Below are 14,601 nucleotides of genomic sequence, written 5' to 3'. Positions count from 1 at the left end.
TTGTTCAATTACAGGCCATAGGGTTTGTGGAAAGCAACCATGAGACCTATGCTGCTCCTAGAATCAGTTTACATCACTAAGCAAGCGTACTAGTTGGCTGCCTTTACGTGAAAAGCCAAAAAATAAGCTGGCTTTTAGATGAAAGACTGACCTTGTGGTCCCTGAACTAATGTTGGGTAGAAATGTTAAACTGCCAGTGGAATTATGAGGAAAAAAGCTGTTATAAGGCAATAATAGTAGTAGTGAATACATTATTATTGAGGATAGATTTGTCTTATTAGGATATTTTATTTTCCTTGTAATATTCCCACATTGGGAAGATTTGATTTGTTTGATTTTTGGAAAGTTATTAGTATAAATAAAGCTCCTGTTGTGTCCCTCAGACACGTTAGGATTTCCACAAATCTTTCAACATGGTATTAGAGCCAACTCTAATTCAAGAACCCTACAGATCCCCATTGCAAACCGCCACCGCCGCTGCCGCCATCACTTTTCCTTCCTCTTGCCATTGCAGAGCTTCCACCATCATCGCCTAGCCTCCACCACCTCCTTTCTCCTCTTTTTCCTTCCATTGCACCACCCAACTACCATTGCCAGCTTGTAACCACCCATTCACCACCAATCGCAGCATTAAAAACTCCCAGAACCACTTGCAATGGATCCTAGAAGGATCGCCACACATCTGCGATCCTTCTAGGGCCATCACTTCTCTCCCTAGCTTATTGCGATCACTCCTAAGAGTGTCATCACCCATTTGTGACTCTCCTAGGGTGGTCGATACCTCCCTTTGAGCCTTTTCCCACTTCTGCTTCCCTCTTCATAGCCTTTTCAGACCTGCAGTAGTTCCTAGAGGGAGCACAACACCCCCTACAACCCATTTAGGCTTATTGCCTAGGCCCTCTGGCTCCTGTAATTGGCTCTAAAATAATCATTTCCTCTTACAAGTTTTCCTAGGGCCATTACCCCTTACTTTCCTATTGATTGAAAATTTTCTCTCAAAAAAAAAAAAAAAAAAATCCTTTTTCATGTCTTGTTTGTGGCGGTGAGCACTTTTCTCCTACTAAATCTAATTTTCCCTAGTATGTCATCCTTTTTTGTTCCTACGATGGCTGATACAGTTACCTCCTCCTCTTCTAATTCATTTGGTATTGAGGATCCTCCTATTTCTTTTGTTTCTCAGGATTGTGATTTGGTATTGGTTTCACTGATAAGCTTAATGGGACCAATTACCTTCATTTTTTTCATTATGTTTCTCTTGTGGTTGGTGCTCGTGGTCTAACCAGCCATCTTCACGAGACGTCTGTTAAACCATCATCTCCTTGTACAACCCAAGATAGTGGGAGACTGATGAATGTTTGGCTGTGGGATTTCTTTTCAATTCCATTGAACTAAGATAGTGGGAGATTGATGAATGTTTGGTTGTGGGATTTCTTTTCAATTCCATTGAACTAAGTATTGCAAAGAGCTACCTTCTAATTCCTGATGTTGCTACAATTTGGAAAGTTGCCGAGGAAACTTACTCAAAGTTTGGTAATGATGCCCAATTTTTTGAGATCAGAAGTAAGATTCATTAGTTGCAACAAAAGGAGCTTACATTGTCTCAGTATTACAATACCCTTCGAGGTTGTTATCAAACTCTTGACTTCCATGTGCGTTTTACTCCTCATGCTACTGATGTTGCTGCATATCAGAAGTGGGAGGACAAGCTTAGATATATGAACCTTTCCCTTCTCTGGAGAAAGCCTACACTATGGTTGACACTAAGGACAGTCGCCAGACAGCAATGGTACATACTCAGACATCTAATAGATCTGCATTGGTGGTTGGTTTTGGCAATAATAGGTCTAATGTTGGTGACTCTTGTGCCCGGTGCTGTGCGAGTATCATGGTAAAGAGTGTTGTACAAAAGACAAGTAGTGGAATTTCAATGGATGTCCAACAAAATTCCTGTGGAGGATGTAGGAATGGAAACTAGGGAGGCAATCAAGCATCTACACATCAAGCAAATTCTGACATACTACTGTAGTAGAAGTTACTTTAGTCTCACATTTGAATGTTGGGATTTAATAGTTCAATACTACTTCCTATATCCTATTCAAAAGGAAATTGAAAGAGAACTCTTGATCCTTTTCTCTTCATTTTTCTGGTGCTTTTTTCTTTTTGGTTTGGGGCACCCACCCTTGCATGGGGGTGGGGTGGGGGTGTTGAATAAATCAACCTTGAAGAGTTTCTTCTTCCACATGGCATGTGGAGATGAAGCTTTAAAGTTTCCATGTCAAAAGATACGATGGGAGGAACATTTGGAAGTTTGCCAGGCTAGGAACACTCAGCTGTGGTGCTTCTGAGGCATTTCAACACAGTATTACTTGGCTTTTTTGTTAATGCAACACATCCCTTTACTCTTAATAAATTGCAAGAAATTTAGTGAATCTGTGTGTAACATCTAACATTGAGTGGGAGCACTTGAGTATAAAGTAACTTAGGTGGCAGCATTTAGCTTTCGTCAAGTTTAGTTGGAGAAATTATATTTCTTATATCTCAGAAACAATGGAATTGATTTTTATTACTATCTTTGACGATGCAGGTTAAGTAATGTAGAGGAGTTAGCTAGGGCCACCATGAAGAAATTAACCCAAGGGATGGCAGAACACGGCAAGGCAATGGCAGCTGCTAAGACTGAGGATGCAAAAGCTAGCATTGTGAGTTTCTTTTTGGGATTTTAAATCTGTTGTGTGGCTATTTTGTTTTTGTGGCTTGTTGTTGAAGTACATTCTCTGCAGAAAATGAAAAAGCAGAATACCACAACAGGATTACGAACTTGCAATAACATTCTAGCAATGACACAGGTGAATGGAGAAAAGAATTCCTGTTGTTTGTGTATGTTGGTTCTGTGTCTACTTGCATTGAATTTCACATTTTCTTTTCACTGCAGACTCTGCATTCAAAATCTCCTTCATTTATTGGGGATAAGAAAATTAATTTATCATGGAAAGAAGCAGTGAAACCTTCAACACCTTCAACTGCCACTGTAGCCAGGTAGGGAGATCCTTTTCTTTTTGCTTGTCTAATACTGTTTTCTTATATTTATTTCATTTTCTCATTCATGTGCTTCCTTTGCAGTGGGAAGCGAACTGCAACTGCTGCTAATGGCTCAAGCAATGCTGCAACAAAGAAAGGAAGAGGTGATGGTGGTGTGCAGAACCAGCTTGTTAATAGGGCATTTGAAGGTTTATCTCGTGGTGGGAGAAGTGGTGCAAGAGGCAGGGGGCCACGTGGACGCGGAAGAGGAAGGGGCTACTGGTAGTGTGGTTTGCATCCAAGTAATGCATACTTGTACGCAGAAGCTCTTTAGTGTAGTAATTGTCTTCAAAAAATGTTTGTATTGAGCCTCTTTGAATTTTGATTTCCTTTCTAAAACTGATTAATTTGGAACTTTACCATTGTGATTTCTAACTAGTGCCATTCAGAAGGGTTGGGGCTCTGCATCCTCAACTGTAACTAATGTATCTGATTATTGCAGCAGCTTGTAAAAGAAGAGAAAAGAATAGAAAAATGGGATTTGTCCTTTTTTCCCTGTCTGGGGCTAATTGTTTATTATTATTATTCAGGAAGCTATTTCTGGTGAATTTAATCAATAGACGAATGTGGTGCAGAAAAATAAATAATAGATGATAAACAGTTCTACATTAAATTTCTGATCTTCATTTCTCACCATCGTGAGGAAAGAAGCATGATTGTCCCTTATCTTTTTCTTCTGCTTTTTTCCTTCTTTTAATCTTCTGAAAAATTAATTTTTGTATTGATTATTTGTCTGGATTTGGTCACAGTTCCATTAAGGACTCTTTATGTTGATGTTCATTAAATTTAGGTTAGTGGCGGACTTTTATTCATGGGAATAAATCCCTAATTTTATGGCCTTAAGCTCTTGTAGACATTATTATTGGGTTATTCCTTCTCTGTTTTGATGGGGGTTCAAATAGTTTCTTTTAATGTTGAGGCCTATTTTCCAGTTAATCGCATTCAGGAGGCACAAAACTATGAATCCCAATAAGTGTCATCTACTTAATTTGGTTTTAGGTTTTGCCAACAGAGTGCTGTTCCTTCAAATATCTCAGAATGTTATTTCTATTATATTGTGCTTTAGGATTTCTTCTCAGTATTCAGGATTGAGTTTATAAATCTGACTAATGCTATTCAGATCTAGTTAAATGTGTTTTTGGTGTTGGCAGTTTAACAGCTTAAGATTTTCATCAGTTTAGAAATCTTAAAATTTCATAGGTTGGGTGAATGTAAGTCTTATGGCTTTAGTTAGGGAGCTGCAAATTTTAATTTTTTATAGGTTTTAGATACATAATAAATTGTTGAAATTGAACTGTAGTAGCTTGATAACAGAAGCATTTGGTGAATATCTTTGTTGGTTATACAGTCCGTGGATTTGGAAGTTAGATGCTGTCTGTTTTGGATGTTTCTTATCACAGTGATAGCTGGTGTGTCTAACATAATTCATAGGATTGGATTCACACATTGAAATGGAATTTCAGATTTTCATTTGGTTTTTATCTTATTTGGAGATGTTAGTTCCTGCAGGGATCTTCCCCTTGTTAGACCATGGTGTTGCACCAATACTCAAACCATGAATTGTAAAACTAAATTTTTTTCATCATGGAGTTGCAGCAGTGCAAATTAATTGGTTCATGAAACGACTTGTTTTGAGGCATCGAGTACTGAAATACGTAAGGTAATAGTGTTTATAAGTTTTAATTAAATTTCTTGTTCTGGAGCTGCTGATTTAATGTTAATGCTGTATCCTTGTTGGCCTTCCAGTTCTTTGCTCCTATCAGTTGATGCTATTTTCATTTTCATGGATATGTATTTATTGAATTCTATTGTTTATTTTTGAGTTGTTGATCCTTGAATGATACTTCTGTGAAGTTCCAATACTGGTTTGTTTTTGCATGGATTTTCAGTGAGATGTCAGTTTGTTCTATTAGCAGGTTAATTTAAGCAGTGTTGACTTAGGTTACAGCACCAATTAGAACCCAACTCCTCCTTCTTCCTCTTCCTCCCCATCTCATACATAAACTTCAAACATATATATTCAGACAATAGTTTTCACCCCTTGCAGGGGTCCTGTGCTGAGTAGTTGCAGTGTGGTGATAAAGATGCTAACTTCTTCCAGACTGCCATTCTAGATAAAAGTATAAACAAGTTCCTGAGACTTTAAAGGGAGGGAGCATTGGTTGGAGAAAGAAAGATCATCTGCTCTCCCCCCACTTTTATCATCTAATGTTAATAATGCCCCAAATCCTAAATTACACAATTGTATGTATGGTTTTAGTGTTAGAAGAAACAGTCCAACAATTAGTCACTTTCTTTGTAGATGGCTGCTTCTTATTCCTCAAACCTTCTCATAGATCCCTTCAACATCTGAGAGACTCGTTACTGTGAGGTCTCTAGGAAAGCAGGAAACACTTTATCTTCAGTTTCTTTCAGTTCCAAATTCCCAATTGGCTCCACAAATATCTGAGGATTGTTGGGCTGCATAGCCTCATTGCTCCTAGGAAGGTATAATCCCTTCAGGCTCTTGCATGCCATTACTGCTCGAAGGAGGGATTGGGGCCTCAGCTCTTGTATCAAAAGAGTCCAAACAGTGTTCTCAAAGGTTATTACTGCAACCTTTACATAATTCTGTGACTTAACTTCCAACTCTCCTGTTGGATTTCTGAATTGCTAAGACACTTGTATCTTCATTGATTTGAAATGAACACATGGTGACTTATGTAAATAATTACAACCTTAAGCAAAGAGGAATGTCATTCAACAAATATGGATGATTGTCAATCAACCTGGACAGATGTGGAATCAGCTTGGATGATTGCCAATCAATAGAGATTGGTATGGCATAGTCAAACATCGAGTATGGTATCGCCAACTATTACCAAACAATGGGAAGTGAATATGAAAGAATTTAAAAGGTAGATGTTGTCAATCAGCTGTGAGTAGATATGGTAGGATGATCTAGCAATTAATTGAGAGGAAGGCCATATATCCTCAATACGTCCCCTCAAGGTGGAGATTCAGGAACACGAATCTTTAGCTTGTGACGAAGAAGTGTCAATCAAGCAGAGCCAAGGGCTTTAGAGAAAGTGTCAGCCAATTGGGCCTTGGTTGAAATAACTGAACTTGAAGTTGTTTCTTGACGATTTGATCACAGACAAACTGAAAATTCTGCATGTTTTGTTTGAGCATGAAATACTGGATTTGCAAAGAGATAAGTTAGGTCAGCCAATGTTGTCATACCAAAGGATGGTAGCTCTGGATGGAGGAAAGCCAAGTTCCTGAAGGAGAGATTCCAGCCAAATTAATTTCTGCAGAGCCATCAACAAGTGCCTTATACTCAGACCAAATGGAGGATTGGACAACGATCCACTGGTTTTGAGAGATCCTAGGAAATTAATATTTGGACCAAAAAAATAGCAAACTCCCCATCGATTTCCGATCAAGGGTTCTCCAGCCCAATCAACGTCAGAGAAAGCTTGAAGAGAGCATGAAGAGGACCACTAATCAACAAACCATGTGAAGATGTACTCTTTAAGTACCAAAGAATACACTTAACATGTTGCTAGTGTGCCTCTGTAGGGGCATGCATATATTGACAGGCTCGATTCACTGCAAAAGAAACATCTGGATGAATCAAGGTTACATATTCAAAAGCACCAACAATGGAATGATACTCAGTCGGATTCTGGAGCAGTGCACCCCCTAAATTAGAAGCAGGGGTGGTGGTCGTTGGTGTATTGATAGGCTTACAATCATGCATACCAGTACGAGCCAGTAGATCATAAATGTAGCAAGACTAGGTGAGAAGTAAGCCTTTTCTATGAGTAATGCTTCAATGCCCAAGAAAAGAATATAGGTTTCCCAAATCCTTAATAGAGAACTCAGCAGATGATAATCGAAGAAGATAGGAAATTGTGGACGAGTCATTATGAGTGACCAAAATATCATCAACATAGATCAAAATATAGCAAACCTCAATTCCTTGATGATGAATAAAGAGAGCTGTATCACTTTTGGAGGCAAGGGAGCCAAGGAAGCCAAGGTGCTGAAGGAATTGGGGAGAGATGTTGGAACCAAGCTCAAGGCGCCTGTTTTAGCCCATACAAATAACTATGGTGCCGACAAATATGAGTGGGATGAGTGGCATCAATAAACCCAGGGGTTGCAACATGTGGACCTCCTCCTCTAGTTGGCCATGAAGGAAGGCATTACTAACATCTAATTGGTGCACAGACCAACCTTGAGAGACCGTAATAGATAGAAAACTGTGAATAGTGGTCGAGTTGGCAACAAAGCTAAATAGTTCATCATAATCAAGGTAATTTTGTTGGTGAAATCCCTTGAAGATAAGGTGGGCCTTAAATCGCTCAAGAGAGCCATTAGCATGCCGTTTGATGCGGAATACCCATTTGCAACCAATTAAGTTCATATGAGGTGATCGTGGAACCAAAGACCAAGATCCATTTCAAATTAAGGCATTGAATTCCTCCTGCATGGCAACCCTCCATTTGGCACTCTTATTAGCCTATGAAAAATAAGTAGGCTCATCAGTTGTAGTATCATTATTAACAATTGAGGAGTGGCTGCGTGATCGAAGTTGCATAGGATGGGTGGAGGTAGATGGGATTTCATGAGCTTGAGAGGGTGCATCTTTCGTTTGGGGGGGGGGGGGCAATGGTGTTTTGTTCAGAGAGAGGTTCGGCCAAGGGTACAAGGATGGCTTGTGGTGAGGGGGAGGTTTGTAGTGGTAATGGGGTGAGGGAGGCCTTGGTTGGGCATAGTAATGAGGTTGGGGGATGATAGTGTTGCCATTGGTACAATGATTGAGGGAGAAACCCGAAGTGGCACAATAACCCAAGGGATTTTTGAGGGAGAAACTCGAAGTGGCACAATAACCCTAGGAATTAAACTACCTAGAGGAGAGTCAGAGAGGGATTAGGAAATTAGTCTCATCAAAATGAACATGATGGGCAATGTAAATTTTTTGAGAAGTTGGCTAAAGGCATCTATAGCCATGCTGTGAAGGACTATACCCAAGGAAAACACATGAGCACACTGATAATCCATCTTATGCTTATTGTAAGGGCACCAATAGGGAAAGCATAAACAACCAAATAGTTGTAAAAATGAATAGTCTGGTGGTCTCTGAAACACAAGTTGGTAGGGAGAGGTGCCACTGGTGACTGAATATGGCATTTGATTAATGAGATACACCGCTGTTTCAAAGGCAAAATGCCATTAGGTTTGGGGAACAGAGGCATAAGCTAGAAGTGTGACACCTATTTCAACAATATGTCTACAACGTCTCTCAATGGTGCCTTTTTGTTCATGAGTATGAGGGGCTGAGAGACGATGGGAGATTCCATTAGAGGCAAAGAATTTAGGGAGAGAATGGTATTTCAACACCCCCCCCCCACCCCACCCCACCCCCAAAAAAAAACCACCTTTTGGATTGACTTTAACTTTCTTTCAAATAGAGTTTCAACATTGGTTTAAGACTAGGCCTGTGAACGGACCGGATTCGGCTCGGATACACCAGTATCCGAATCCGAATCCAATTAGCAAATATGCTATCCGAATCCGAATCCGGCAAAAATTTAGAGAAGGCATCCGAATCCGAATCCGAAACTTTATCGGATATCCGAGAATAATCCGATCCGATAAAATATCCGATTATTGATTGATAATTGTCACTTTTTTACATTTTTTTATTAAAAATTTATAATTTCCGATTACCGAATACCGCTATCCGAATCCGATTACCGGTATCCGAATCCGATTATCATCTATTTTTAAATAAAAAATGTTAAATACTTTACTCTATCCGGATAAAAATTTATCCGGATATTATCCGATCCGATAAGCAATTATCCGAATCCGAATCTGGTTGCTTAGCGGACGGATACGGATATTTTCCGGTAAGAAAATTTTCGGATACGGATACCCTTAAACGAATACGAATGCGAATTCGGAGGCGGATTTCGGTTATCCATTTACAGGTCTATTTAAGACATCAAACTTTTTAATGATGGGAAAATGCCAAATTAACTTGGTGTGGTCATCCATGAAAATAACATAATCCTGGTGTCCATTATTGGAGGGGTAAGGAGAGGGTCCCCACACGTCACTTTGTATAAGATCTAGTGGATTTATGTTGCGACTGTGAGTCACAGGTAAGGAGAGAGGAGTGGATTTCCCTAATTGACAAGCAATACAAAGAGAATGAGTTTTTATTGAGGTGCAAGGAAGATGATTAACACTGATTATTTGCTTTAAACTTGAACGTGGGGATATTCAAGGTGACTGTGCCAAACGTCAAAGAGAAGTCGAACTGAAGAGAAAACTCAGGGACAAGAATGGCTGCCAAGAACGTAGAGATCACCCTTACTTAGTCCTAACATGAGCGTTCCTTGGTTTTGATGTCATTCACAAGAAAAAAGAATGGGTGAACTTCCACAAAAACATGTTATCTCTAAGAAATTTGCGAACTCCCAATAAATTTTTTGTAAGGGTTGGAACATGAAGAACATTATTTGATTGAAGTGCACTGGAAGTAGGAGGGAGCAAAGTGGAACCAATGTGAGAAATGGATACCACCTTCCCATTTCCAACATGGAGTTGATCATTACCATTATATTCATCATATTGAGAGAGACTGAGAGTGAGTGCAAGTCCAATGTAGCATGATGGTGGTTGCACTATTAGGGTACTGTGAAAGGGTTTTGGTGGATAGTTTTGGGTAGGGAAAAGAGGTGGTTTTGGGTGTAGGGAAGATGAGGAAGGATGAGTGGTGAGATGGACGGCTGGGTATGATGGGTTCTCATAGGATAGTGGTACAAGGATACCTGGTTGACAGTAGTAACAACAATCCGTGTTGTGATTGGTACATCAACAAATAGCACACTGAAAACATCCACCACGACCCTGCCCACCTTAACGACACCAAGCACAACCTCCCCGTGTAGTTGATGGTGGCTCAGTGTGTCATTGGCAGCGTTGAGTGGTATTGACCATCAGCGGGGTGAGATTAACAAGTGAGAGCTATTGAAAGAGGAGCCTTGGAGAAACTCATGGCTTAAGAGCATCGCATACAAGTAATCATACTCAATGGTGGAGGTTTGTGTCAACAATGAAAAGACCATGGCTTCAAAATCAGATTTCAGACCTTGAATTTGAAGATTAAAGGTGGAGGGGCCAATAGATTCACCAGCAGCTTATAATTCTTTCATAATGGATTTTGCTCATTGAGGCAACGATGTCACGGGTTCATCATCTCGTTGTTGTAGTTCCTGGAGAGCCATATGCAAAGACGTAATATAACTTTGTGATGGGTTGGGAAAGGCCTTGGATAGCATCTCCCAAACACACCTTTGCTAGTGCTTTTCCCAACAGTGAGACAAAACACTTCTTCCAAAAGGGTGGTGAAAAGAAGACTCTTTATCATTGCATCTTGTCGTTTCCATGGGACTGCAAGAGAGGGATACGTTGGACAACGGAAGGAGCCATCAAGGTAACCTAGCTATCCTTGTCTATGGTTCCACTTGGGTTTTCCAAGATAAGAAGTTTTTTAAGGCAAGTTTTATGGAGAGAGAGCGATGGGCATTGGGAATAGATGGAGAAGGGACGGAATAATACCACTAGTTTCAGTGGTGGTGGAAGGGGATTTGGTGGCCATGAGAGGGAAGGCGTAGAGGGAAAACAAAGATAAGAGCTCTTTGGAGCTTTAGAAGGCTCGTGATACCATGCTTGCCATGCTAAAACACTTTATCTTCATTGACTTGAAATGAATATTGTGGTAAGTTATTTAGATAATTACAACCCGAAGGTCAACCAACAAATATGGATGATTGTCAATCATCCAAAAAATATGAAATTAATTTGGATGATTGCCAATCAATGGGAAGCAAATATGGAAGGGAGATTGATATGGCATAGTCAACCATCAAATATGGAAAGGATTCAAATGGTAAATGGTGCCAATAAGTTATGAGCTGATATGGCAGTTTATGATATGGCAATGAATGGAGATAAAGACCATAGTATCCTCAATATGGATGATATGAATAAAGTTGGATGTTGCTTTGTGAGGGACTAAATAAAAACAGAGAAAAATCCACTAGGTTGCTCAGGACCGTCTTTAAAGAGGGATTGAAACAAGAGATCGATCTTGATACTGGAAATTGCTTTCCTCGCAAATTTGTGGTGACAGCTATAAAGACTCAGGAAAGACTGGTTAGACTTAGAAACATACATACTATTCTCCAATGGAAACATCCTGACAGCACACCTTGGATACCACCCTTCTTGGACATGGAGTCACATCTGCCTCTGCAGAAAGTTTGCTTTAGGTGGTTGGAATGGCAGTGGATGATCTGCGAGATCCTGTCTCTTCATGGTTATAGATTGTAATCTTGTAGACCTCTGCACAACTACTTGTGGGTCTGATGAGCTTTTATATCGTGACTCGTGTTGGATGTTATGATGTTTAAAGAAGCCTATTTCTGCAACATGAAATTGAGGCTATTCTCAAAATCTCCATCCGTTAATATGGACTTATTATAGGAAAGGATATGAAGTTGGGAGTCCTATTTATGCTGATGCTGCAATATGATGATATTATTTCTATGCTTGTGTGGTAAATTTCGAGAGAAAACTGTTGAGCATGCTCTTCTTTCTAGAAAGATCTCCTCCTCCAACAAGTTTGGTTTGCTTTCTCGTATTCCAATGCGGTCTCTGGGTCTTTCAGGCTGGTTTGTCTTGGATAAGTTCTTAATTAGGAAGACATTCAAGCCTGACCTTGAGAAAATTGTTTACTATATAAAGTGAGGCATGTTTTTTTCAATTTGCTGTTGAAGGGTCTGATTACAAGTGCAGATTCTCTGCACTCTATTCATCCATTACACATTTGGGAAAAAGTATGCCTTTGGTCCATCTTGTAATGCTTAAAAGTGGGTCTTCTTCTTCTTCTTCCTAAATGGATGATGAAAGTGTAAGAGTAATGTTATCCCAACTCGTGATTCATACTTGCATTCACACTATTCTCTCTGCTCCTCGGGGTACAAGCGATGTAATGTTTACTTTTCTTCTAGCTAGAACTCAATTGAATTCACCAATTGGCGAAAATTTTCTTATCCCATGAGCAGAATATTAGTACGTACTATTGAAAAATAGGTCCATAGGGGGCTTATGAAGGGTGTTGACTCTAGTGCAGATGAATAGATGAGCCACTTTGCTCTGTTTCTATATGGTGGCAGGCATACAATGTGCCAATGCTAAAGTGACTCTCGTGCTTGTTACTGTCCATTAGACGGTGGCTTCTTCACCATACATACTTAAAGAAAACAGCTGTCTTTTCACGTTCCTTCTCCTCACATGGAATTATGCTTCTTTGTTAAAAAAAATTGCCCAAAATTCCTCTCCTCTCCTCTCCCCTCCCTTTTGGTAGAGAGGAACTTTTCTGTACTCACATTCTGACATAGTAGGTAATTTTATACTTCTTAATTTGTTCTAATAGATTTGCATCAACTCGCCATATGAGAAGAGATGTTTGAGGTATAGGTAATCAATGGGAGAGAGAGAGAAGAGAGCTTATCAATTCTTGAGTTGTTGATTATAGATGTTGCCACTAAACAAGGGCAAAGGCTATCCAAACTTTGGGTTTTTGGCCAAGAGATCAATATTTAGTGATCTTCGTAATGGTTCTTTCTTTTTGGTAAACTATTTAGTGATGTTAGTACAACTTATACCCATTAGAGGAGCTAGTTTTTACGCAATGATTGGTACGTAATAGTTAAAACTTAAAATCAAAGTGTCAAAAGAGTCTCCCAACAAAAATGTTCGATATAAAATTTTGAGTACGGATCCTCTTCCCTGGATTGGTAAAGAGTTGTATTTGTCTCATACTCCCTTACAATGCTCAAAAGTGGGTCTTTACGGGTGTGAGGGGAACACAATCTTTTATCGTGACAGATAGAGAATCCCAATTCACCCCTTAAGATTCTATTTGTGTACAAGCCTACGGCCCTGGATTGAGGCCTGAGAGATGAGAAGGCGGAGAGGAAGGGTGGCGAAACGGATGTCTAAATTCAAGACTTTTCTTCCTACAACCTCCATGGAGGAATACCAAAAATATATCTACATTTTTTAATTCTTATATTCTTAATCTTCAATAAAAAAAATAATGAATTAGAAAATCTTTATTATCGGTAGAGTCCAATTCACACAAAAGTCACCTTAAAATTAGAAAACCTAGCCATATTACAACTTGTTTTAAATATACATCTTTCATGTAATCATTATTGCACTCTTCCCCAAAAGTAAACTATCAAAAAACTAGAGAAATATCAATTTTATATGGAAGAAGGTACCCAGAAATTGCAGTGATGGTTGAGAGAAGCAAAAGAAAAACTAAAAAGTGACAACCTTAAGGCTAAAGGCTAAAGCCACCATGTGAGGCCTAATTTGAGGGCAAAGCAAACAAAGGTGGGGGCTTGCAAACATTTCACATGGAAACGCATGATGTTTGTGATACTTTTAACCCAACTTCATACCTGCACAGCTCAAATTCCACATCTCTCCACTACTACAGTCTACACACTATTATTTTATAACATATCTACTTCATTTTTAAAGGTTTCGTATCTGGTTTAGCTCCACTACTTTTAAACATTAAACCCTAAATCCTAAATTGTAATTTGTATTACAAAACGTACGAACAACCACAAGAAACATAACACCAAAGATGCCAACCAAATAAACAAAAAATTATTAAATTGATAAAATTGGTGTGACCCATTTGGTTTCTAGAATCTTCAATTAGGTCAGTTTTAGAAGATTGGATTTGAGTATCAGTTCAGCTATTGAATTAATGGCAAAATCATTGGGGAAAAAAATACTTGAATTTTGATGAGAAGGATAAAAATTATTAATCCGAGGTAGCCGCTAGACCTTACTTTTGGGTAAACTGTTTCTGATGTGGACAAATTGTTAACTAGAAAAAAATGACTCTTTTTGAAGTCACTATCAATGTCTCTGGATTTCATAACGTTCTCATCAGTCACTTCACCCAAATCCAAGAATTTTAATCCAATTCCCTTTTGGTGTGTCGATTGAGACCAATATTAATATCTCAATTCTTGATGAAGATAGTGAATGAAACATCATCGGTCAATTGACCCAAGAGATTTTTTGGGGTCAAATTTGACCCAAGAGTTATTGATGATGAGTATGGATATTATTGATTTAATGCAGTGTCTTAGTCATAGGATGTTTGTACATGGCATCCATTGCACTAGAAGTACAATTTTTTTTTCTTTTTTATTTTAAAACAGGCAACTTATATATATATTGGGGATGAAAATATTACATATATTACTGGAAGAATCGAATATAAATCTTTTCATTTAAGAGGCATTGATCATTGTTGGTCAACTCTTTGGTAGTTTTAGTTTTAATTTTTTAATTTGTTGATGCAGTTTAGTAAACACATAAGTATAATCTAAAATTAAGATATCAAAATAGCTTCTTAACAAAACTTATTAA

At 38.8% G+C, this 14,601-nt stretch overlaps 1 protein-coding gene across 2 annotated transcripts in view; it reads left to right on the top strand.

The window, feature by feature from the left end:
• The window catches only part of LOC149004977 (apoptosis inhibitor 5-like protein API5), a 51,998-nt gene extending 45,967 nt beyond the window's left edge, over positions 1 to 6,031 (top strand). Inside the window, exons 14-17 of one of the 2 annotated variants that reach the window (XM_089135638.1) lie at positions 2,585 to 2,699; positions 2,781 to 2,846; positions 2,933 to 3,036; positions 3,121 to 6,031. In XM_089135638.1, the coding sequence (XP_088991764.1) occupies positions 2,585 to 2,699; positions 2,781 to 2,846; positions 2,933 to 3,036; positions 3,121 to 3,304 (469 nt within the window). In that variant the 3' untranslated portion in view covers positions 3,305 to 6,031. The remainder of the gene's footprint in view (positions 1 to 2,584; positions 2,700 to 2,780; positions 2,847 to 2,932; positions 3,037 to 3,120) is intronic. The other variant, XM_089135639.1, reaches the window with a different exon arrangement.
• Positions 6,032 to 14,601: the final 8,570 nt, after the last annotated feature.

The sequence above is a fragment of the Hakea prostrata genome, chromosome 9 (assembly GCF_041222555.1).
Source record: "Hakea prostrata isolate BN-2017 chromosome 9, UWA_Hpros_2, whole genome shotgun sequence".
In the NCBI taxonomy this organism is placed as follows: Eukaryota; Viridiplantae; Streptophyta; class Magnoliopsida; order Proteales; family Proteaceae; genus Hakea; species Hakea prostrata.
The sequence above is the reverse complement of the archived record's forward strand: the minus strand, read 5'-3'. Positions and strand labels throughout refer to the sequence as shown.